Source organism: Mycena indigotica (assembly GCF_014461135.1).
Source record: "Mycena indigotica strain 171206Taipei chromosome Unknown Mind.scaff0005, whole genome shotgun sequence".
Classification (NCBI taxonomy): Eukaryota; Fungi; Basidiomycota; class Agaricomycetes; order Agaricales; family Mycenaceae; genus Mycena; species Mycena indigotica.
Genome location: NW_023503004.1, coordinates 2,913,456 through 2,936,457, shown reverse-complemented (window position 1 = coordinate 2,936,457; position 23,002 = coordinate 2,913,456). Strand labels below are relative to the sequence as shown.

General features: G+C 49.2%; 9 protein-coding genes across 9 annotated transcripts; 4 read left to right on the top strand and 5 right to left on the bottom strand.

Moving 5' to 3' along the window:
• Positions 1–62: 62 nt before the first annotated feature.
• Positions 63–1,669, bottom strand: MIND_00600300 (3Beta-HSD domain-containing protein; the record flags this gene model as incomplete). Its single annotated transcript, XM_037362760.1, has 6 exons — positions 1,422–1,669; positions 850–1,368; positions 749–803; positions 513–692; positions 220–467; positions 63–162 (listed from the first exon to the last, which is right to left on the bottom strand). Exons 1-6 carry the CDS (start codon positions 1,652–1,654, stop codon positions 63–65), a joined length of 1,335 nt encoding a protein of 444 aa, XP_037220681.1. The 5' UTR covers positions 1,655–1,669.
• A 44-nt stretch (positions 1,670–1,713) lies between these two features.
• Positions 1,714–3,258, top strand: MIND_00600200 (uncharacterized protein; the record flags this gene model as incomplete). Its single annotated transcript, XM_037362759.1, has 5 exons — positions 1,714–1,794; positions 1,842–2,372; positions 2,418–2,660; positions 2,717–3,062; positions 3,110–3,258. The coding sequence occupies 5 exons, from the start codon at positions 1,714–1,716 to the stop codon at positions 3,256–3,258; spliced, it is 1,350 nt and encodes a 449-aa protein (XP_037220680.1).
• A 213-nt stretch (positions 3,259–3,471) lies between these two features.
• On the bottom strand, positions 3,472–7,405 carry MIND_00600100 (GH16 domain-containing protein; the record flags this gene model as incomplete). The annotated part of the gene is made up of 23 exons (XM_037362758.1): positions 6,982–7,405; positions 6,745–6,917; positions 6,566–6,695; positions 6,416–6,512; positions 6,304–6,364; positions 6,106–6,252; positions 6,021–6,061; positions 5,926–5,974; positions 5,855–5,876; positions 5,787–5,797; positions 5,481–5,738; positions 5,280–5,428; positions 5,156–5,232; positions 5,082–5,108; positions 4,942–5,025; positions 4,724–4,893; positions 4,607–4,667; positions 4,427–4,553; positions 4,331–4,376; positions 4,166–4,280; positions 3,869–4,111; positions 3,655–3,815; positions 3,472–3,604 (listed from the first exon to the last, which is right to left on the bottom strand). Exons 1-23 carry the CDS (start codon positions 7,288–7,290, stop codon positions 3,472–3,474), a joined length of 2,691 nt encoding a protein of 896 aa, XP_037220679.1. The 5' UTR covers positions 7,291–7,405.
• A 167-nt stretch (positions 7,406–7,572) lies between these two features.
• Positions 7,573–9,845, top strand: MIND_00600000 (uncharacterized protein; the record flags this gene model as incomplete). Its single annotated transcript, XM_037362757.1, has 3 exons — positions 7,573–7,663; positions 7,716–7,845; positions 7,895–9,845. The coding sequence occupies 3 exons, from the start codon at positions 7,573–7,575 to the stop codon at positions 7,911–7,913; spliced, it is 240 nt and encodes a 79-aa protein (XP_037220678.1). The 3' UTR covers positions 7,914–9,845.
• Positions 9,846–10,957: 1,112 nt separating this feature from the next.
• On the top strand, positions 10,958–12,884 carry MIND_00599900 (MFS general substrate transporter; the record flags this gene model as incomplete). The annotated part of the gene is made up of 8 exons (XM_037362756.1): positions 10,958–11,348; positions 11,408–11,654; positions 11,700–11,740; positions 11,786–12,162; positions 12,214–12,445; positions 12,499–12,697; positions 12,743–12,785; positions 12,840–12,884. 8 exons carry the CDS (start codon positions 10,958–10,960, stop codon positions 12,882–12,884), a joined length of 1,575 nt encoding a protein of 524 aa, XP_037220677.1.
• A 112-nt stretch (positions 12,885–12,996) lies between these two features.
• MIND_00599800 (PHB domain-containing protein) lies at positions 12,997–14,338 on the bottom strand (the record flags this gene model as incomplete). Its single annotated transcript, XM_037362755.1, has 7 exons — positions 12,997–13,374; positions 13,426–13,548; positions 13,601–13,666; positions 13,712–13,783; positions 13,833–14,003; positions 14,053–14,161; positions 14,208–14,338. 7 exons carry the CDS (start codon positions 14,336–14,338, stop codon positions 12,997–12,999), a joined length of 1,050 nt encoding a protein of 349 aa, XP_037220676.1.
• A 456-nt stretch (positions 14,339–14,794) lies between these two features.
• On the bottom strand, positions 14,795–15,665 carry MIND_00599700 (uncharacterized protein; the record flags this gene model as incomplete). Its single annotated transcript, XM_037362754.1, has 4 exons — positions 14,795–15,203; positions 15,250–15,285; positions 15,337–15,576; positions 15,631–15,665. The coding sequence occupies 4 exons, from the start codon at positions 15,663–15,665 to the stop codon at positions 14,795–14,797; spliced, it is 720 nt and encodes a 239-aa protein (XP_037220675.1).
• Positions 15,666–18,200: 2,535 nt separating this feature from the next.
• On the top strand, positions 18,201–19,983 carry MIND_00599600 (uncharacterized protein; the record flags this gene model as incomplete). Its single annotated transcript, XM_037362753.1, has 7 exons — positions 18,201–18,269; positions 18,317–18,381; positions 18,431–18,728; positions 18,783–19,073; positions 19,123–19,308; positions 19,360–19,579; positions 19,631–19,983. 7 exons carry the CDS (start codon positions 18,201–18,203, stop codon positions 19,981–19,983), a joined length of 1,482 nt encoding a protein of 493 aa, XP_037220674.1.
• A 148-nt stretch (positions 19,984–20,131) lies between these two features.
• Positions 20,132–22,040, bottom strand: MIND_00599500 (uncharacterized protein; the record flags this gene model as incomplete). The annotated part of the gene is made up of 7 exons (XM_037362752.1): positions 20,132–20,589; positions 20,636–20,876; positions 20,930–21,121; positions 21,170–21,460; positions 21,509–21,809; positions 21,858–21,922; positions 21,969–22,040. The coding sequence occupies 7 exons, from the start codon at positions 22,038–22,040 to the stop codon at positions 20,132–20,134; spliced, it is 1,620 nt and encodes a 539-aa protein (XP_037220673.1).
• Positions 22,041–23,002: the final 962 nt, after the last annotated feature.

The following is a 23,002-nucleotide window of genomic DNA, read 5'->3' as shown; positions in this document are numbered from 1 at the left end:
GAAGCCACCGTTACTGAAAACCCAACAACACGGAACGAATGTAGCTATTCTAGGCTCTAAGATTAGTACACTCGAAGACCATGCTCCGCAGCGACTGTTCCAGATTGGATTTCATCCACAGAGTAACGTATGGCTTGTAAGATGTCCCACTGAGGTCTATACCTGAGAGTAAGTAATTGGAATCAGTTAAATGCAAACAGTGTCAAGCGCAGCACATACCGGAGAAGCTTCCTGGCACGGGAGTCATCGATAGCTACATCTATCAGCTGTACATCGAGAGTGGAAGGTTGCAGAAAGACTGCTGCACCAAGCCATCGTGGTGTCAAGCTAGGCTTCTGACCCATCATTGAAGCCAGAGGTAGCAGTATAAAATAGCGCAGAAAGAGAAAAGATTCCATGATATGAGCCATGAGATAAATCCATAGTGGCGGAATTGTAATAAAGGTTAGGTCACGGGTCGCATAGTGCTAGAAGAAGCTCACTCATTGCCGTGTACAAGGTCAGGAACAAACCTGAATAACTTTTCTGATGTTTTCCATACTCCACGGTGGGCCTCGGCCGGTGATTGCGAAGCCTTGGCCAGAAACCTGCTCTGGAATGCAATTCAAAGCATCTTCGAGCAACAAATGAGCTGCGGCTGCATCCCAGGCACATATGTGGATTCCGGTCCAAGGTTCATCCCATATCGGAACCTCGAAAGTTGGTCAGAGGACGAGCACTGAAAGGCGTAACAGGGTTCAACGGCTACCTGTGACATGGTGAGTGTGCTGCTCACAAGACGATCATTTGGCCCAAGAATGGTTCTGTGCAAAATCGATTATTTAGAGTCGTGGCCAAGGAAACACTTACCCTCCTGGCCGCAAAATCCCAGTCTTCAGTCCCTGATTTATGGAAGCCTCGACGACTAACTGCTCGGCCATACGCTTTGAGCGTGCATAGCAACCTTCATGAATGTGGGTTGGCACGGGAGTGTCATCGTCGATTATAGCAGGGAAAACATCCCAGTCCGCTCGCAGGAACTTGGGCATTGGCAGGACTGTGTCAATGGATGAGGTATAAATCATCATTGAATTCGAGAGCTCTTGAGCAAGCTGGAGCACATTCTTTGTACCGAGTACATTGATATGGTGGGAGGCACTAAAACAATATTCGGCACGTTCCCAGAATCTTATCGTGGCGGCGACATGGAAGATAACGGTGGGGGAATTGTGCTCAGCAGGCATAGCTTGGCGGAGAGAATCAAGGGAGGTGATGTCGGTCTTGATGAAGGAGACGGACGGGTCGTTGCCTATAGCGACTGGAGGTGGATTGACATCAAGAATTTGGATGTTGGTCTCGCCACGCATGATGAGCAAACGGACAATGTAGCTTAAGACAACTTTCAGCGTGACGTAGCGATATATAATGAGAGGGCAGTTTACGTTCCCAAAAAACCGGAGCCACCGATGACTACATATCTTGAGTGAGTTGCGGGCGGAATTGTTGCAAGCAAGTCGATATCTGAATAGGAAACCGCCTCCAATTCCTCTTTAGTTGGAAGTGGGTGCGCTTTCAAACGGGAAACATTAGACGTGGGTGAACGGCGCAGCCTAGTAGCCACCCGCCAAAGAAAAAGAATGAGGAAGAGCAGGCCGAACTTGAACCCAAGGATCATGACCGCCAAGACCAAAGATCTGGGTCACAAATGTCACGGTCACGCAATGTATTTCTCTTATGCATTTCTCGAAAACTTACGCGCAATTACTGCAAGAGCTCCCTCCCGAACTCAGTCAAAATGCTATCCAATATAGACAGGTACCAGTATTCTACCTCCACGTGCGCTGTATGTGAACGATATATAGCTCAAGAAACAAATCAACCAAGTCGTTGTTGAATTAGCATCTTTGGGACTTGCTCCGTCTGTACTCCATGATCTGTTGAAGTCTGGCGCAGCCGAGGAGAGGGCTATTGTTTCGTATGAACTCGACACTCACTCTGGCCACATCGAACCTCGTCTTCGGCTTCTTGCCGGCCCACCAGCTATCGAGGCATCCGACGTTGTCGACCCAGAGGCTGAACAGACGGCATCACAAATTGCACTACTGTGGGCATCGCAGCGGCAGACTCAGAGGCTCGACGGAGACACTGCGCAGGGTGGACTCGTCATACCTTTGCCGTCAGACTCGGCTTTCTTTGAACTACTCACCACAACGCTCCAAGCCCTCTCCGACAATCTCCTCACGATCAGAACCCAGTTCATTGCAACGCTTTCCGAGTTGACGAAGACCGTGTCGAATTCGGCCCGTCCTGCCTCAGCTGTGTCGAGCTTCAAGGTCCATTCAGCGCTCAATGCGGATGCAGGAGGTGTTAGAGTCGATGCCAGTAGTCGCAAAGTGCGTTGACCGTTTCTTAAAAAAGTTGAGTCTGACACAGAACAGAGCGACCTGTACTCGTGGCGCGAGATATTCCAGCTATATATTGAGGCAGAAATATTCGAGAGTGTGTCGGAGCAACACCGCGGGGAACGAACGACAGAAGACGCCGAGCACCGCTTGAAGCAATTTATTGAACGAGTAACCGCTCGAGCGCTCGGCGACGGACGGACGCTGAGGCTTCCACAAAGCCGGCCAGCACTTGAGTCATTCTTGCAACTCAACTTGTTCATCTTGAATGTCAAGAAGGTATGGGGAAGCTATCCTCGTCTGTTATTTTATACTAAACTCGTCACTGATGACAGTTTGAATTGGCTAATGCCGAAGCGACTCGCAAAATTCTCAAAAAACATGCGAAACGGACGGCTTTACCAGCGACCGATTCCCAGAACAACAACGCGCTCGTATTGTTGCCAACCAGCCGCACCTCTTTGCCACAGATCCTCGTTCAGGAGCTAGGAACGACTCTTCTTCCCGTCATACCATCGCTAGAGGACTACGCATGCTTAATATGTACAGGCATCGCATTCAAGCCCATTCGACTGAGGTGTGGCCACCTTTTCTGTGTGCGATGCTTGGTGAAGATGCAAAAACGGGGTAATTCTCAATGTCCGATGTGTCGCTCGCCGTGTGTCTTGCTAGCAGACAAATGTGAGTGTGACCCCTGTTCATCGGCCGGTTGCTGATCTCAATTATAGCCAATGTCGATTGGGCACTGCTCAACTTTATGCGCGACTGGTTTCCAGAAGAAGCCAGTCTGAAGTTGAAGCAGAACGAGCAGGAGGCGACCCAGGAGCAGCTGCATGAGCTGGGTTTAGACCCAGATCAACGGTGTGTGGTTATGTAAATTGAGACTCTCTTGGTTTTTGTGGTATAATTGGACTATAATCTACAAAATTTGCTAAGTGATACTTGTCCCCAATACCTTGTCCCCAATACTGCGAAGAAAGAACCAGTACTTGCAATATATACATATATATATACCAGCCACATGAACTAGTCGCGGTCACATGCATCGTAAGTCACGACGCGACACTCATGAACCGTCCATTTAGATATACTACGCGTCGTTACCAAAACCAGGTTTAAGTATGCCATGAACATCACAGGGACCGAAGGCCCAAGCGTCACTGTGCAGTCGATACAAGCCATATTTGGCCACCCACAGGATGGGGGTTGGCAATGGGGGAAAGCTGACATGAAATTTCAGTACATGAATAGTTAGCAAGCCAAGGGGCCTTACTAAGGCGCGGAGGACTTTTCGTGACAAACAAGTGCGACAGGCAGCGACGTGACGAGGGATACCTCTGCCAGAATACGTTTACCAAGAGCGGCATCGAGATCAGTTAGTTCCTTCTCAGTGAAGGCTGCCCGCATCTTGGAGGACTCGAGGGTTGGGATTTCCTGCGTCGGCGGTTAGGGGCGAGTGGAATAAGTAAAAGAAAACAACAACCCACATCCACCAAGTGACGGACGAGTTCGTCACTGAAGCTATTCAGCTTCTCGATGACAGTCACGCCATTATATGCCTCCGATCCATCATGGACGGCCTTAAAATATGTTTGCAGATCTTGCAAACCGCCCATGAACGTAGTGTGTTGCTGGACATTCTGCTGCAACGAGCCCTCTCCAAACTTGGTCTCGAAGAAGGGGAACAACAAAGTTTCCTCAATATGGTGGTGGTGGTGGACCATTTCAATCTTTGAACGATATTCAACCAATCGACACTGGCACTGGCACCGTCGCATACGCACAAAGGAAATACAGAAGAACGCAAAAGACTTAACTTGAGCTTTGGTTACCCGTTCTGCTTGCGCGTAGATGGCATTGATTCCACGAATGAACATGTTGTGCGAAACGGACATCTCGCTGAGGTTGCCAAGTTGAAAAGGCTACATATAAGCAACCAGGGAGCGTACATTGCTCGGTTGTCGAATTGGTCTTTCCAGTCGCCCGAAGGACGATCTTCACGAGTTAAGTCTATCTAACACTAGCACCAGCAGACAGACACTCACCGGTGAGTGCGAATGGGTAAGGCATAGTAGTAGAGGAGGAGAGAGTGCCAACCGACATCATGATCAACTGTTGCCTTTCCAAACAAATGATGATGACAAGACAACAATTCAGGACAAATACAGAGTTCTAGGTTATAGGTATGTCTATCAGCATCCGCCATTCAGCTTGCTCTTAGGGACCGGCTGTTTATAATCGTCATGCCACGTGGTTAGATTGGGGTTCGTGTACGCCTCCAGGTACCTGGAAAGGCTTCAGCACTGGCAAGGCAGCGACAGAATATGTAGTCAACAACGAACGTGTTTATATACGCAGCGGTGGGTCTTTCTGCAGGATCGCAACCGATGTTGATCTTGTCTTGGGGTTGGTAAACCCGAATCCAGTCGACGCGCATTGTTGCAGGGAAAATGAGCTTGTCGAAGTCGATCCACGAGAACGAATGAGAAAAGCCTAGATTAACCAGGATGTACTTGGTCTTGATGAGCGATGAACGATTTCAGAAAACAGACCATCGTACCAGTGGCTCCTGGGTGATAGGACGAGCAGAGATCTCTGCCGCAGTGTCCGCACCAGCTGCTGCTGCTCTCATTGTCCAAGAAACCTTGCCAGAAAAGTTTTTACTAACTTATTTAAAGGAGCAAAAAGAAAAGAAAAGACCTTATTGTCCGATATCCAAGTGACATACTACGGGCGAGTTAGTCTGAATGATGAGATACTGAAGGGTGCCTTACTGCTTGATCATATCCAGGAATGTACTCGAAGCCTTGAACAGCGTAGCATTGCTTCTTGAGTTGATAACAATTCTGATCTGTAAACTCGGATGAAGATATATAGCAACGAGGAAAACAAATGTACTCGTGGTGGTCAACACCGAGGTCGCCTGCTGATATATGGACCCTGAGTAGGTGTTTTGAGACGACACGGTTAAATCTGGGATCTGAACATTCGCGCTAGAGTTGTCCCAAATATATCCTGCGTTGAAAGGCGCCCATTGGGCAGATTGACTAACAACTTGATTGAGAAGAAAAAATGTGCAGAGAATGTGATAATGCTGACCTAACTTGCCCTACATGCGCACCATCGGGACCACCAATTTGTGCCTCAAACACGTCGATTTCCGGAGCTGATCTGCCAACGTACGTCCCATCTTCATGCACGGGACCTGGATGAGACTCGCCAGGGCAGACACATCGAGAAAGCCGTTGACCGGGAAGGAATGATAATTCAGTACCATCCTTCCCCGTGTTGAGCGCCGCCGGTGGGCCGCCATTCAGGGTTTGATTTGGCATCGTGCCGGCATCGCATGCGTCGTAGCTGACCATGAATAAGTCTCTGTGTATTACAGACAACAATTTCACGGACCTATAGGGCCACTAAGAGATGAACTAGTCAGTAAACAAAACACAATCATGACACTCGCGCGTACTCACCATACCCTCCAGTGTCGCTCCACTACACTCGTTAGCATCACATGGAAACTTGAAGCTCAAAGACTACTCACTATCCTGCTCGACCTAGATTGCCCATAGTCCAGATCGCCGGCCAAAGTCCTGTCCGCAGTTGTAAATTTATCCCATTGGCGGAGACTTGAATCACCGAAGACGTTTGTTGTCCCGGGCAGCATAACGTTGGCAAGACTATCGGTCTCAACTCTTGGGCTACATGCTCGTTTACTACTCACATTAAGCCACCAGTAAAGCAGAACTTGTTCCAAGTAGACATCATTCCGCTACGATATTCGAGGTTATGGTTGAGACTGATGTCATCGAAGTGTGTGAGGTTGATTTCCAGCGCACCTCCGCGCGTGGTAATAGCCGCGGGATCATACCTACGACCGTCGTGAGCCACGTAACACACACTGAAACGACTGCGGACAAACCATTCAAGATCACCAGTGGACCAGTAGTGCATATCCACAGCCTCCCAATACGGGTCATCGCCTGATTAACGGGTTAGTCGAAGCAGACGAGTACCTGTTCGCCGGTGAATACCTGGGTAAAATGTGCGACCTTCTTCCTCGAACTCGTCGCTGAAAACGAGCTGCATCTCTTTCGATGGGTCATAATACGAAGCGATCTTGTAGAATTCCTGGAGTGGGGGTTTGAGTCTGAGCACAATTCAAAAGGTTTGGTGGAAATCGCCTTCGGAGTGTTGAGGTCGATGAGACCGAAGTTGCCTATGCTCGCGACTTGACCGGAAGCATTGACGAGCGCAGAGGTCGTAGTGGCTGAGTCGTTGTGCGTGAAGTGATAAGTTACAGGGTATCCCAGACTAGATGATGTGAATTTTAGTTCCGTGGATGCAGTCGGCGTTAACGCACAAGAGAGCAACAAGAAGGACAGCTAAAACAGCGATACAGCCAACATTCCACAGCCCACGTTGGGTAAAAACATTATGCGACTTGTCGTCGCGTCGAGGGTCATGTAGAGCATCGTCAGGTTCTGGTCGAGTTATGTCGGCACCCCATTCGGTTGGGTCAGCAGTAAGATGATACTATAGGCGAGTTTAAAAAAAGGTAAACGGCCAAGAGCCAAGTCTAGCCAAGCAAGCCACGCACCTTTTCGGAGAGAGACGTGGTTAGCGATGACGGGCGGTTTATGGAATGAGCTGATTCGCTTGGTGTTGACCGAAATGGAGAGTGGGGAGTATTTGGCGACGATGGAGAGAGCAAGGCTGAAGATGAGTTTGGGACCGCGAAATAGCCTCGCTGTGGGCTGGCTCGATCGGCCATTCGGAAATTACTGGAAGAAAAGACAGTTGCAAAGAGAGAAATTGGGGGCCTAGCGAGCGTGGAGTCGAAGGGAAACCGAGGAAGCGTGGATTCCCGAACCACCCGCATCAGGATCAGAGGTAATTCTGACCTCATCGACCATCCTAGCTGCCATTGGCAACTATATGTAAAACACAACTTGCAGAGGTTGAAAAGAGCCTACTAATACCCCTGATAGGTACGCAGGTAGGCTGTCAGAGGAAGGACGGAGTAGATGGCTTAAAGTCACCGTGTGCCAAAAATAAAGATGTGGTCGAAAATCTCAATTGACACTTCCTATCACACGGTCACACTCCGATGTGTACCAAACGAGTGATTTCCTTCCGCTTTACAGCCTTGCTGTGGCTACTTACTCTGCTCTTCCAGCGTTTGGCTGTCATGCAACGAAGTGGAGCTGAGTATTATATACCTTCCATCTCCTCCGGACTGGTTTTCTTTGCTTTCACCACTACTGCATTTATACCCCAAGGTACTTAAAGTTATCGTTCGCTTCAAGTAAGACTCATCTTTAATTTTCTCAGAGTCAACCCATGGAGTTTCCTATCGAACTGTATCGAAATGCGCGAGAAATGCCCCCCGCGGATTCCACAGCCGTCCCATCGACATGCCGCGCCATCTGGGCCTTGGCCCTTCCTTGACTTGGACTCGGAGGTGTTTTCCGCTTCCAAGAACGCTTACTCAGATCTTCATATAACACCAGATCGACTCCGAGCAATTAGAGTGCTCAAGGCGCCCTACAATGCCGGAAACAGTGTCTGACTGGCAAAAGGTGTGTTTCCTGAGCTTGACATTGTCATTCTTAGGCTCATGTTTTGCCAGTACCCTCAAATTTTGTTTCCGAATTGGACTCTTGCGCAGCAGGCGAAAAGCGGTATCAGCAAAATCGTCAACCGACCCTACAAAGAGCCTTGTATAATCCATTGCGTTGATGTCCACCTGGATGGCCAGTTCAAGGCCGGTGATAGTGTCAGCATCACAGACGAAAACAAAGGCGAATACTGGCAACGACTAAAGGCTGCTGTTCCAATGGATGTCCGACTTCGTGCTCTCTTCGTCGATAACCTTAGTGGACCAGTTTTGCAGTGGGTTTGCGGCTTTATTCAAGTCTATGAAGCAAGACTTATCCGCATATCTAAAGGATGCTTGGAACCGCCTATAACATCGAGCCTTTCTTTTTTTCCTCCTCGCTGAACTGGATACCTTCTCGTTACCAAGAGGCTGTCGGGGAAGGAGACCATATCACGCTGACACTGCCTTTCCTTCGGTCGATGCAAAACCCGACAACTCTGCCATCAAGTCCAACATCTAATTTTGCTCCGACTATTCCTACTCTTCAATCTGCGGACCAGGTCATCGATACTCAGGCACCTTTAGGACTAAGTTCAAGTAAGCCTTCATGGATGTTATCACTGGGCGCTAAGCTACCGGGCAAGGTAACCGAATTGTTCTTCCTGATATCTTGGCCATCCATATGATCCGATCACCGCAATACAGCACGATCATCAGCTACCACCCACCTCACACTCATCGAACAACAACAGCATTCACGCTTCGTACCCGACTCCTTGCCGCGGGTCAATCTGTGTACTGGAACAAGATATTTGAAGGCACGATCAATTCAGACCCGACATTCGTTCTTCTAGCTTTGTTATGGTTTCCACTATATGCATTCGACGAGTCCTTGGAAGCGCTTTATACGCATATATGCTGGCTTGTGGGTTACATTAGTGCTTCTTCCCCCACAGCTAACTTTCCGACCAGGAGTCTCGCGTCATGGGCAATACGGACATGACGTTGACACAACAACTACATGTTGTGCGGGCTCATCTGTTGCATTACGCATCGGTCCTAGAAGACTTTCGAAAAACTGTGGTCTTTGTCGCGGAAACACCGAATCCGCTTTTAGATAATATTTCTGACCCACCTTCGGAGACTACAATTCTCGTCCGGGAGCTCATGCGACGGGAATCCAGCAATCTTCTGAACGAAATCGCAAGGCTTGAGCAAAATCGGAGCATGCAGGACAATCGGCTGAAAAACGTTATGAACCTGGTACGCTTCAATTTCCCGTGGTCTTGCACACTCTATATGCGCTTTTCATAGGCATTCAGCAGTGTTGCACTAGAAGACAGTCGCACAATGCAGAAGCTTACAGAAGCAGCGTTACGAGACAGTGCAGGTTCGGACCATAGCCAGCTAATTTGTCCGTTTTCTCATTCCTCATCTCAGCAATGAAGCAAATATCCTATCTGACCATGTTTTTCTTGCCTGCATCGTTCGCTGCGGTGCGTCTCTTCTGTGAGCTTGCTTACCCATTGCTGAATCACCCCCAGGCTGTATTCGGGATGAACGTCAAAGAGATCGCCCCAGGCACTAATGAAACTCTCGCTCACTACGTTGCATTCGCTGTCCCACTGACGCTCATTACGGTCTGGGTCATTGTTGCATTCCAGTATAGGAAACGGGATCCCAACAGTCTCATCCGCAACAACGAAGACGAATACTCCATCTTGCATCGATTCTCGTGGCCCTTGCGTTCAATCCGAAAGGGAATCCGACGGGCCAGTACCATCAAGTCACGAACGCCTACACTTGCCATGTCCATGCCTTCTGCTCCTGCTTCTCGTGCTGCATCGAGACCATTTCCGTAGAATAATCACCTGAGTAATCCTATATCTTGCTGTCGAGTATCATACCAAATGATTGGATTATGTAACAAGAGTTGGCAGATAGCCAGAGTTGGACTACTACTCTTCCTGAGCTATTTTTCTATTTCAAAGCGCCAAGATGTCATTCCGGAGTGGTCCACGTGTCCTCTGATGCACAACGAGTCAAACCAAACGTATATATAACGGACCTGCTTTGCCCAGCTTAACATGGCCCCCAACTTCAACCAGCGCACGAAAATCGCGTACGACTCCATCGAGCGCTCAGCTGAGATTGTCTCCCAGCACGCAGACTTGGGCGCCTCGCTCGATGGCATATTCCACAGGGTGCAACTTCCTCCATTGGGACCTGCTCCTGACATCGACCAACATACTCCTACTACTGTCGATGTTGTCAACATCGATGCTTTCACTCTCGCACGGCGACTGTTGAACGACGACCCCACTGCCAAAGTTGCTGTTCTGAACCTCGCAAGCGACATACTCCCTGCAGGCCCGTGGCTCGAGGTTATGACCACGACTCAAGAAGAGGCACTTTGCTACAGCTCCACACTCTATGTCACCTTGAAGAAAAAGTACTATCCATGGCCAAATCTTGGTGATGGATGTGTCGCTGGGATCTACTCTCCTGGCGTTGTTATCTTCCGAGATGACCTCGACCATAACTGCGTCGAGTTACCCAAGGAAGAGCGGAGAATTGTGTCTGTCATCACCGTTGCTGCACCACGTGGTCCACGACTTTCGGAGGACGAGACGGAATTCGCACTACCCGCAGTTTTGCGATATATGCAGGAGAAAATCCGACTCGTATATCGGCTGGCTGCTCATAACGGGCAGCGATACCTTGTGCTTGGTGCGTTTCTTGATTAACACCTAAGCTTACCTCAGTTAAAAAAATTGTTATCATTCGCAGGCGCTATGGGGTGTGGTGCATATGGATGTCCTCCCCAGAGGGTCTCGCGCGAAATGCGCGACATCTTGCTTGAGCCAGAGTTCCATGGCTGGTTCAAGAAGGTTGCCTTCGCCGTCTATAGTCGGCCAAGCAATGGGCCCGGAAATTTTGAGATATTCCAAGAGGTCTTCCAAGATGTGCGAGTATGATCACGGAAGTTCAGTCTTGTAGTAATTTTTTTTGTTCATTCTTGTACTTGTCAATCATCATTCGGTGTGATCTCTTGCTTCATGCCATGAACGACAACTCGGAGAGCGAGCCTCTGGTTTCCGGTCAGCAACGGTTGAAGCCGAGACTCTCTCCTACATACCTTGTCGTCCCCATTGCTATGATATGCCGCCTTGCCATCAGGCTCCCCTCAACGACCACGTTCCACATCATCGAACAACTGCTTTGTCAACTATGGTACTCTGCACACGGACCCGGCCAAGTTCCACCCACTGGTCGCATTCCAGACACTCTCTGCGCTATCCCCGAAGTCAAGCAGCGATACGCCAACGTGCTTACAGTCATGGCCGTCAGCGACGGAATTGGGTGTGAGCGAGAATTCGAGGGGAATGGGCAAAATGTTTTGACCTGATAATGAGTATTACAGCCATGGTCGCATATACGCTGCTGAGCTGGATCTCATCGTGGTTTGGGCGCAAACCTGCCATTTTGTGTGTGGTTGCGGCGGGACTGGCCGCAAACGGTCTCATGATCGCCTCAAACCTCTGTTCGAGCCTTCATACGAGGGCAGCCCTAATGATACTATGGATGCTCTTTAATTCGCTCTCTCAGCCCCTTATCGTTGTGTTCGCGACAAACATCTACCTTGTAGATCTTGTCGAGGTTGATGAAAGGTACAATTGACTCTTCATGGCTGGCACTCATTGACAAATCATTAGAACATCCGCATTGAGTACTCTCTGGGGCTGGTCAACTCTTGGTATGAACGTCCTTTGTGGTTGAATTCGCCTCAACGTGCATTCAGGCTCCGCACTCTCGTTCACAATCGGCGGCACCATCACAACCAACCTGGAGTATGACCTTCCAGTCTATGTTGTCTCAAGCGTCGTCTGGATGGCCATGCTTCTCTACATCGTCATCACGTTGCCTGAATCCTACCCTAAACGCAAACGCGACGAACGCCGTGCTTTGGAACCCGATGCCAACAATCGTGACATTGTCCAGCTACTGAGCAAGCCTCTTGGGCGTCTTCTTCCCTCTCGCAACCCCCAGACTGGTTCAAGACAATGGCAACTTATGGTTTGTGCCATCCATGCGCTCTTGGTCGACATTGGTGGAGGCTATGGCTCGACAGCTTTGATTGTGTATCTCACTGCCGTTGAGCGATATTCGCCTCAGGAGGTAGGTAATTCCTCGCGACCAACTTTTCATTCAAACCTATGAGATCCCTAGGTCGGGTATGCTCTCACAACCCTCAACCTAGTCGGCACTATAATGTTGACCATGGTCATTCCTCGTGTCATCGCAATGCTCCGAGCGAAATATACTCAAGACAATACTGAAGTAGCACGGAATGATGGGCGCAAGCGTGTTGACATCCACCTCATCTTTTTGGCCTGGTGCATTGACGCTGCAGGATTCATTGCTTTGGCCTCAGTAAACAGCCGCAAAGCTCAATTCGCAGGCAAGTTCCTTGCACGTGCGAACTCAGTAACCTAATTTGCAACAACAATTTAGCTGTTGTTGTCATTGGATGTAGCGCCCCACGAGCCCCAATCCTTCGTAGTGTGGTTGCGTCGGCTGCAATGAGTTCTTTAGGCGTTGGGACTGTGGCTGTTGACCCGTTAATTCAAGGTCAGACGTTAGCAGCGATAGAGATAGTTTCTGGATTTGGGAAGCTGCTTTCACCGGTTCTTATGGGTGGTATACTATCTGCGTGAGTGATATCGATGCTACCAACGATTTGCTAATGCTGCAATAGCTCGATATCCACCATGCCCCAGTTGGTGTTTTACGTTCAGGCTGTAGGTCATCGAGCGATATTATTTTCCCCCACAACCAACCTTTTTCGCTTTTAGGCAATCGTGGTTTCCGGCGCGCTGGTGCTACTAGGTTTCGCATAGGCGACCAAGTGATTAGTTCAGAAGTTGATTGTACAGAACGTATTGGTTATTTGGTTGCTACAGTGAGTGGGGGTAAGTAGTAGATACACGATGTACGTCGGCCATGAAAATTTTAGGCCACGTAAGCTCCAACTTCGCCTTTCTTCGTTTTCGAGTTTGTCAATCCTGCTTTGACCTGTTCAGCATAGTCGATATTGAACGACTCTCCGGCAGCAAGAGCAGCACGATCGCCAAAGAAATACGTCGAGTTTCCTGTACCACGAGCAATCGCACCTAATTGGTCGAGTCGCCTCAACTCTACCAATGCATTGAGTGCCTGCTTGCGCTCTGCTGGCCCCGGGTTTGCGCCTGGTTCGCTGATAGCATCTGCAACAGCCGATATCTGCTGTGCCAAGGCGGAAGCTTCCATTAGTGCCTGCTCTTTACGGGCCTCTGCTTCTCGAACAACAGTTTTGAATGCGGCATCTGCCTCGTTGGACTTTGCAGAAAGCTGAAGAGATGGCAAGTTCAAGAGTGTTAACCAATAGATTGATAAACGTACATGGCCTTCACTCTCTAGAATGACACGCTGCTTGTGGCCTTCAGCAATGTTGATCTGCGCCTGGGTGTCAAGCATCTGCTTTCTCCGGTTCCTTTCCGCTTCCATTTGCAGTTCGAGTTGGCGCTGGAAGACTATCGGCTTCCAAAGAACACAAGACAAATATGTTTTGGCATACCTCAACTTCACGATTAGCTGGCTGGAAGGACTGAACTTCAAATCGAGTACATTCGACACCCCAGTTCTGATTTTATGCCGGATGAACCTACATAAAACCAGAGGAGAAGACAGAACTTGCCGTTATGGAGTTGCCAATAACTGTGTTCAACCGACTATTTAGTTCATTCCTGTCGCTGATCACCTATATGCAGTGAGAACTAGCACAAACTGGGTTGGTCAAGAGCACGAACCTGGTCGTATGTGAACGTTCCTAGGACAGAGCGGACAGCAGACGTCCCCGTATTCTTAATGTTCGTCTCTACGTCGCTGACAGCGAAACACGCTTTGTACCCATCGACGATGCGGTAGAACAGAGAACCGGAGACAATGATTGGCACGTTGTCTGCTGTGTAACCAGGAAGCTACGAAGAATAAGAATTCTGCTTTGGCCAAGATTAGGTCCACACCGACGTTGGGAATGTTTATTGAAGATTCTCGAAGGTCAATTTTGAGGAGCGAATGGTATACGGGGATATTGAGATTTAGTCCTGGCGTAAGACGAACGGGATTTCGACCAAGGCTGAATAAAAAATATTAGACAGCCAACGAAGAGAGTTTTGTGGTACCTTAACCGCCAGCCCTCCTTCCCCTGCTCGATGATAGTGACGAAGGTCCTTCTTGGCAGGACAGTGCGCAATGGCTTTGACCTTGATAGGGTTTGCAAAGCAGACCGGCGAGCTGACAAGGACACGCTCATATTGCGAAGGAAAGTTGGTGTGTTGGCTCATTTTGACGCGCGGCTTTTTAAGGTTGTCTGCCGAGAACGCGTTTCAACTCGGCAAAGCGACATGAAAGAGATTTCGCGAGAAAAAGAGAGCGGGATGGGATATCAAGTCTAAGGGTATCCAAGTCATGGTAAGAGTTAGATGGAGGGTAAGGTATACGACGGCGCAAGCAACTATAGATATGAAGCATGCTGACGTTGTTCATTGTAGTCATCCTTGCCAAAACTGTGAAGAAAGCACTGATCTAATCCTAGGGTCCGTGGATTCGACCAGTTCATATATACAGAGACAACTAACCTTTTTCTGGGCGAGTTCTCCCCTAGAACAGACGCGCAACACTAAAGCAGTGAATTAAACGCATCTTGAAACATTTCCATAAGAGTCCATTTCTTCGTAATTGTCCGAGTCTGAGGTCAAGGGCATAGCAATTAGTTGCGCACGACAGCGCGTTGTGGTCTCAGTGGAGCAAGGCCCCGTAACATGGCGCTGGGTGTCCCAGCACGCGCTCTTGCAAACTGATCCTCCAGCTCGCGCTCCCATTCCACTTTGTCTGCTTCCGTCCACTTCCTGCCCATCTCCACCTCGTTGACAGAGCCAGAAAAAGAACGCGAGCGATCTCGCTCCATCCTGGCCTCAGCGAACGCAGTCTCCAGATCGAAGGTGGGACCAAGTTGTCGCTGATGACGACGTCGCCAGAAGATGAAAAGGACGAGCATCAAAATGGCTAAAACCAAGACCCCAGCGACGACTCCCCCAATTACAGCGCCGTCAACCCGTTTTCTCTCCGAGTCGGGAGTGTTTCTTACTTGGAGGGGAGACGATTGGCCGATAATGGTGCTGGATGATTTCAGACGCACAACCCATGGCAGGGAGCGACACCTACTTGTCTGAATTGACCGCCAATATCCTCCATCCATCGCTATGACATGATTTCAGTGAGAGCCATCCTTCGCCTTGATAATATACTGACCCGGAGATTCCCGCAGGCACGATGACTGGAATGGGAACCGCACTGGAGATCGGTCGAGTCAAAACGTCCTTTGCAATTATCGCGCTTGTTGAGTTGCGTGCAAGAAAGAATGTCAAGAGCCCAACGGCATCCGAAGCTTGGAGGGTGTATGAGATGGTGTTGTTGCCCTTCACAAGTCCAGAGCTCGGAGCGGTGATTATTAAGGCGCGTGTGACCAGTGGAGCAAAGAAGAAGAGGAAACTAGAGCAAAAGACAAATCAACCGAAGTCTGCTGTGCAAACATCGAGTACCCACCTGAAGATAGCCACGCACAATGAATTGACCTGCATCTCTTAAAGGTAGAGTTTGTGAAGATAACGGCTGCCAGCAACACGGCCGGCAGAGCCGGGAAAAACAGAAAGATAGAAAAAGAGCGTGTCCAGTGTCGGAGAGCGTCAAGGGGAACAGAAAGCCCAGCTGTTGACGATCCACGCTCATAAACAGCCAGAGCTGTGGCGATGCCACCCAAGATGTCGGTTACGTCGATCATACTTACATAAGTAAAAGACCTTCTCGATCGCGACGAAGGGCTTCCTTCAGTTCAAACGGTGTTCGATAATGAGCGCTCGAGCAACCACCGAGCTCAAGCATATGAAGAGGTACCGACCGAGCACAACGGTGAAAGGAAAATCAAGGGCAAAGGAATTTGCCTGACTTTCTCTGGGCGGAGGCCGTCCCATGTGTGCCGATCCGACTAGTGCATGACCCAAGCATGTTGATGTCCACACCGGGACTCGTTGGAGGCGAAAGTCTTGTCAATGTCAGGGTGTGGTGTCGCCATGTCGGGCGACTCAGTTGACGGTAACCAAGAGAGGACACATGGATGCGGTATCATGGCGGAAGCTCTAGACAGCAGTGGATGATGGTGTCCCATATTTGCTTAGTGCTACACGTCCACTTTTACCACAAGAGTCGCGAAGAGCTCAATGAAAGTGACATAAGACATTCCTGCGGCCGTCCAGAAGATGAGGTGAACAACCCAAATAAGATAGCTCACCTCGGGCCCTGGACCTCAAAGAGCTAGAAAAAGACTGAGATATAATCCCGAGTCAAATTAGATGCTTGCCTTCAAGTGGCCAAAGATTGGCCAAAGACAAAGACGTAGGCGTTTACGAACAGGCAGCAAGTTACATAACAAGTCGTAGCACTATATGTAAGTCAGTTGAGCTTACTCGTGATCGAGGCACGGCTATACTGTTCAGTTGGATTCCGCGAAAGTTGTACTGGTATTTACGATACTTGAGGGCTAGAATCGCTGGATTACTGATATTTCTCATTGCTGACTTGCGGCGGGGTATAGAAAACGGGTACGTATGTTTATTGGAGGAGTCAAAAGCGCCGCGAGTGACTACTAGTAGTACTAATGGAGTCTTTGAAAGGGACCCGCACATCGCCAGTTGTGACGCGGAGTGTGACCGATCCTCTTTTGCTCAGATAGCCACTGGTGCTGTACGAGTCACGGCCCATTGATGGGCCGGCCCCAAAACGGCCCAGTGACAAAAAAGTTGCCTTCGGGCAAAATCCAATGCGCCCTCAGGGACGAAATATCGTGCCCGAGGGCAATATTTTATGCTCCCTCAGGCATTCAATTTCATGCCTGGAGGCACAATTTCTGTTCCCTCAGGTGCAAGTGCATTGAACCTACAGTACATTATGTTTTGCCCCTTCAGTGTAAGTTCTGGTCACTGTAGGACAGTTCATTCTTGTTCCTGCAGTGAGTTTTGTTCTTTCCCTTCAGTAGCAAATAAAAATGCCCTCAGGCCTATCATTACTTGAAGAAACTGAGATGAATTCAAGTTACTTGTAATATAAAAAAAAGGCTACAGTTCAAAATCCTGAAGCAAAGCACTATAGGCAAGTCACCAAATAACAGAGAAACAGCATTAAAAGCAACAAGAGCAAGATGCTACAGGATCGGTATAAATGGTTTGTACTTTGGCATCACTGATGTATATGATGATCTAAGAAAATCAAGCTGTAATTAATTGAGGACATTTTTAACCAGTTTGATACAACTTAATGAATTATCCCTTCATGAGATACATTGTGTTATGAGCAGAGAGTGGCTTAAATGAGTTGAAATGACATGTTATTTAAATTGCCTTTTTTGGAACACATCACCATCAAGTCCCCAGAGGTACTTATACAATGAAAATGCCTATAGTCAAGTTTTTTTATCCTTCAGGCACAATTATAAGTCCCTTCAGGTATAAATTGCAAGATGCCTTCAGGCAAGAATGAATGATGCCTATAGGCATGAATATTGAGACCTCAGGTGCAAATTTAAGTGCCTTCAGGTACGAATATAGGCACCTTCAGTCACAAATCAAATGTCCCTTCAGGCAAAATCAAAAAAGGGGCCGTTTTGGGGCCATTCGCCCGATTTGGACGGCCGTTTGTACAGCACTGGGTTTGGTCTCCTTTTGCTTCCGTACTGTGGCAAGCTACTGTAATCTCTTTGGACTTGATCACCATTCGAAGCCTCCAGCTCTGGCAAACTCAATTCAGTGATAATGTGTGTGCACCAGGCTTACGGGGGGTTGGCAGATGGCGGACCTTGGAGTGGGAAAATGACGAAATAAATGTGCGTCGAGCAGACTCTCTCTCGCGGAAAGGGCCCCTGATGCGATATTTCTACAGTACTGCCTGACTTTCGAGGGCAATCACTAAGCCACTCAGATGTTCACACTGCCCGTTCCCGTTGAGCATGCATTCTGCGGCCTCTCCCCGGGTGTTAAACATATCTTAAGATCGTTGGTGTCAACTTCGAACTGATATGATCCCGGAAACTACCATAAAGCCTTTCCCTTCTTATCCCTCATGCCATGACTCTCCATGGCCTCCTCGTTCTTTTAACTTGCCTTTCATGGGCTACGCGAACCCTCTCACTTGGCGTGAGCTACCCTCGATATGCTGCAATTTCGTATTCACTCGAAAATAGGTCCTCCTTCCGCTCTACGTCTATCCAGGCAACAACTGCGCTGCATGGAACTCTGTTAACAGCGCGTAAGCTTACTGTTTGACTTGGCCTAATTAATTTTCGATTGTCTCTAAGGATTTCAACACACTCATCAACCCAGTGGTACATTATTATTAACCCGGACTCGGGACCTGGCAAACCGGATACGCTCTATCAGAATTGTGTAGCTGCTCTTTCTCCAGCAAAGAATCGAGTAACTTTGGGATACGTCGACACCCGAGGAAATGTTCAAAGAGATATCGACACCTATGCGAGTTGGCCCTCCAATGCACGTCCGACAGGAATTTACTTCGATCCCATCAGCCCCACCTCAGGCAATCTCAACACATATACGAGTCTCGTGTCATATGCGAGGAGCAAAGGCTTCTCTTTCGTACGTCGTCGAGGTCTGTATTGATGCTTTCCTGACGTTTTTTATTCGCTTCAGATCGGCCTAGACCCAGGGCAAACAGTATCCGACTCCTACATTGCACTGGGAGACCTCGTGAATACATACGAATCGTCTTATACTTCCTTCACACCCTCTTCCCTCACTGGTGCACTTTCCAAACAATCCGTGAACCTCGAGAATGCGCCGTCTTCGGGGTCGTACAGCACGGTCATCGACCAGCTCAGCAGTATGGGTGTTGCTGCTGTTTATATCACCAATGAGGATGATACCAACCAGGCGCTTCCCTCTCAGTTGAACCAGTTTGTTAGCGAGGTGGCTAATACGGGGGTAATACATTTCTTTTGTTGTCTTTTACATACTAATGTCTTTCTGTCAGTCAACATCCGAATCTTCTGGAGGCTCAGGCTCTTCGCCGAGTGGATCTTTGCCTGGTTCTGATCCGAACAGTAGCTTGCCACCGACCTCGCCCAGCACAGTCCCTCAGCCAGTTTCTTCCAACCCCGTATCGCCATCTATAAGCGGTATCAACTCCAAGGATAGCGGAACACACTCTACTGCTGGCGTAGGTATATCTCGTAGTCAAACTTGATCTCACAATTGACATTTTGACAAGAATTTTGGTACTGCGTTCTCCTCTGCTTCAACTGTTACCAGTGGCAGTCATCCGGACTCCTCGTCAGGCAGTGGTGCAAACTCGAACTCTGGGACATCGCGCCGCCATGGCTCATCGACCAGCGCCATTGTGGGCGGAATACTTGGTACTATGGTTGTGCTACTGGGTCTCATTCTTCTTGTCATGCGTATTCGCAGACGCAAGAGGCGTCTTAACACCAGTACATTCTCTATCTGACTCCGTCGTCACGATTGCTTACTCTCCCCTGCAGCCTCACCCGAATCTGCTGTTCTGCCGTTCACCCAAGTTGGCCGTTCAAACTTGCCGCCAATAACCATCTCCGAAGAGATGACCATCGGCCAGGAACAGTCATCTGTCGGTGATGTGATACCGCCCTCCCGCCAATGGGCCACCCAACACAGAGCCTTGGATGTCAAAACCCCATTCTCGGGGGATGCAGATACCTCGACCCGCCAACCTACTGAGCTAACTACTGATTCCGCTCTAATCAGAGAGCGGAACTCATCATTGTCTGCGATTTCGATCGCTGGGACTGGGATCACGGTTCCTGTTTATGTTGCTCAGCGCGAGTCGTTGCCACCACCTGCGTATGATGACTCATGAGCCATCTCTCACTGCCCATAGAAGCGCAAATTTCTCTGAATTCATTACCAGACTTTCTAAAGCACAGTACCGCATACCGATGTATAGCCCTATAACGATCATGTCAAGTGCGAAACCAAACAGTCCTGGTTGAATTAAAACCATGGTATTAAGCATAGGCGGGTGGCGGCATTGAATCACGCGTGGTCGCACTATTCGTGTTGGCACCGGGATAGGCCGGGATAGTCGAACCACTCAATGCGGTGTAGGCGGAAAATGCGGAAATGAAAGAGGTTCGTGTTGGGGTTTGTACCGTGGCTGCTTCAAGATCAGCGAAGGGGTCGCTAGATTCGGGTCTTGATGGTAGTTGAGCAGATGAGCTAGGGAGATAGCTGGCTGAGGCGGCATCCTCGGGAATGGGTTGCTTGATGTCCGCAGTCCACTGTTGGGTTTGATAACGACGCGAAGGCGGCATAGGCGCTCCTGCTGACGATTCCTCCGGGCTGGTGTCTGGTGTAACTGAGCCTCGGTTGGTAAACACACCATCCGTGACGGTGTCTGTAATTATTGACATCTGACGGCGCGGTTCCGTAGTAAAGGGAGCAATATTGCGAGGAGACCCAGATTCTGGCAAATATCAGTGGTCGGGTAGACAATAAGAGCGCAGCCTTACCCTCAAACCGTCCTTTTCGCCGGCGCAGATAAAGTGCAACAAGGAATAGACAAAGGATCACCACAGCGGCACCGAGAATTCCTCCAACAATAGCAGCCACCGGTGGACTGTGGTGGGTTGCTGTCAAACCAGAGCCCGTATTACCTCCATCTTGATTGGAGTTCTCATCTGGCGATGAGCCGGGCGAATCGGATTTGAACGTCTTGCCGGGCGCATTCGCCGTCGAAGACCTGGATGCAGCCTGGTTGAATTTTCGTATTTCAGTGGGGGGTTCGTGGAACGATGGCTACTCACATCTTCAAGTTGGGAGGGACCAGAATTTTCAGTGCCCTTCGGCGTAGTCGAGGGTGAGCTAAGGCTAATATGGGAGGGTGGTTGTGTGGGAACGGGATTCGATGAATTTGGAGGCGGATTGCTGTTGTTGTTGTTGCCTGACGTCGTTGGAGCTGCGGGATTTACAGGAGGGGGGTTGCCACCGAAAGAAGTCTAGAAAGCAATGTCAACAGAACCACAGAAGAATTTAACCACCCATACGCCAGGATTCGCAACTTCGTCAACAAATGCGCTGAAACGAGCGGGAATTGCTTGACTGGAATCGCCCTCGTTTGTGATATACACAGCAGCGACGCCCATACTATCCAGCTGCTTGATAATAGTGCTGTAGGAGTCTGAGGCTGGTGCATTCTCCAGAGTTATCGACTGTTTGGAGAGCGAACCGGTGAGCGACGAAGCCTGGAATGAAGAGTACGACGCCTGATATGTGTTGATGAGATTTCCGAGGGCAAGGTAGCCGTCAGGGACATTCTGCCCAGAGTCCAAACCAATCTACACTCTGAGTTTAGGGAAGAATGAGACGACGAATGAAACACGAACGAACGAGAAGCCTTTCCCCCTTGCGAATGACACATATTTCGTGTACATATTGAGGTTATCTGAAGTAGGGCTGATGAAGTCGAAGTAAATCCCTTTCGGACGCGCGTTCACTGGCCAATTTGCATATTTATTGATGTCGTCTTCGACATTACTTCCGCGCGTGTTAATGTACCCCATGGTTATCCGGTTGTTGGAGGAAGCAAGAGAGGCCACACATCCTTGGTAAAGTGTGTCGGTATTCCCGGGGCCGGAGTTGGGATTGATGATAATGTACCATTGTGTTGAGATATGACTAGAGATGCTGAAGGAAGGAGCTCAGAGGGGGAACCAGGCTGTGGAACAAACATACGCGCTGTTGACAGCGCTCCAAGCTGCACAGTTGGTGCCTGGGTAGACGTATAATGGAAGCAGGACCTGAAACCTTGTTGGCTACAGTGCGATAGGTCAAATTGGAACATACGCCAATTGCGGTCACGGAATGGGCCCGTGCAAGAAAGTGGATTAAAGGAATGACGAATCCGTAGAGCAGCATGTCATGGAAGAACAAAAGAGAGGCGATTTTCTGTGTTTACATATTCAGCTCACATTGTGCCGAGCTAAAATACTGAGCGCCGCTTTCGAGGACAACAATGTCACCAGATGGTCCAGATCTGCCAGTTGTGATATTGATCATTGCGAACAGTAAGTATGAATACACGAACATTATATCCGATGAGCAGCAACTGGGTGATAGGAGAAGCGCCTTGACGGTTCTTCTGAATCTAAGCAACTTAGAATGAAGGGTCAAAAGTGATGAAGAAAGGAAGCCCACCGGTTTAATGCACATTCCGTTGGGAGAGACTCGGATGCAGTCGCCGAAATGACCAAACCAAACGTCATGAGAGTCATTGAGAGAGGAGGACAAAAGAAATGGTTTCGGAATCAACACTTGATGCGGGTTCAAATCGCGTCAAGAGAATGAAGAGGTGGCTCTGGTTTTCTGGCGGTTTCGTTACATAGTGTTAAGATGAGACAAGTATTATGAGAAGTCACTTGTAAGTCCTAGGGCGAGTCCAGCGAAAACGGTCTTCAAGTTGGTCGTCAAATGATGGGTAGTCACACCGCGTGATCTCTTGTGTCACGGCGCCAGTGTCTGCAACTTCTCTCGGCGGAAAGACGGTCCTGTCACGCTCAAGCGTATGCCGTCAATTCTGACCGTTTTTTGATGATGGCATCAGCTGCACCGCTTCTTCGTTTTTTGACGTTCCCTCTCACTTGGCTTGCGTATACGCGTTAACGCAAAGTTATGTTATTCCAGTGTTGCCGCCGTTTCGTCGATCGCCGTTGCTGGCCTTGACGCTGTCACCACTACCGCTAGTCACCTCTCTACCACCACCACCACTGTCTTAGCCGCCGCTCGTTCTTCGCCACTCACGCTCTCTGCCGTTGCCCTCGCTGCCTGCTTCTGGCCCCTGGCCCGGGTCATCGTCGTATCCATCCAAGCCACCCAAGCCA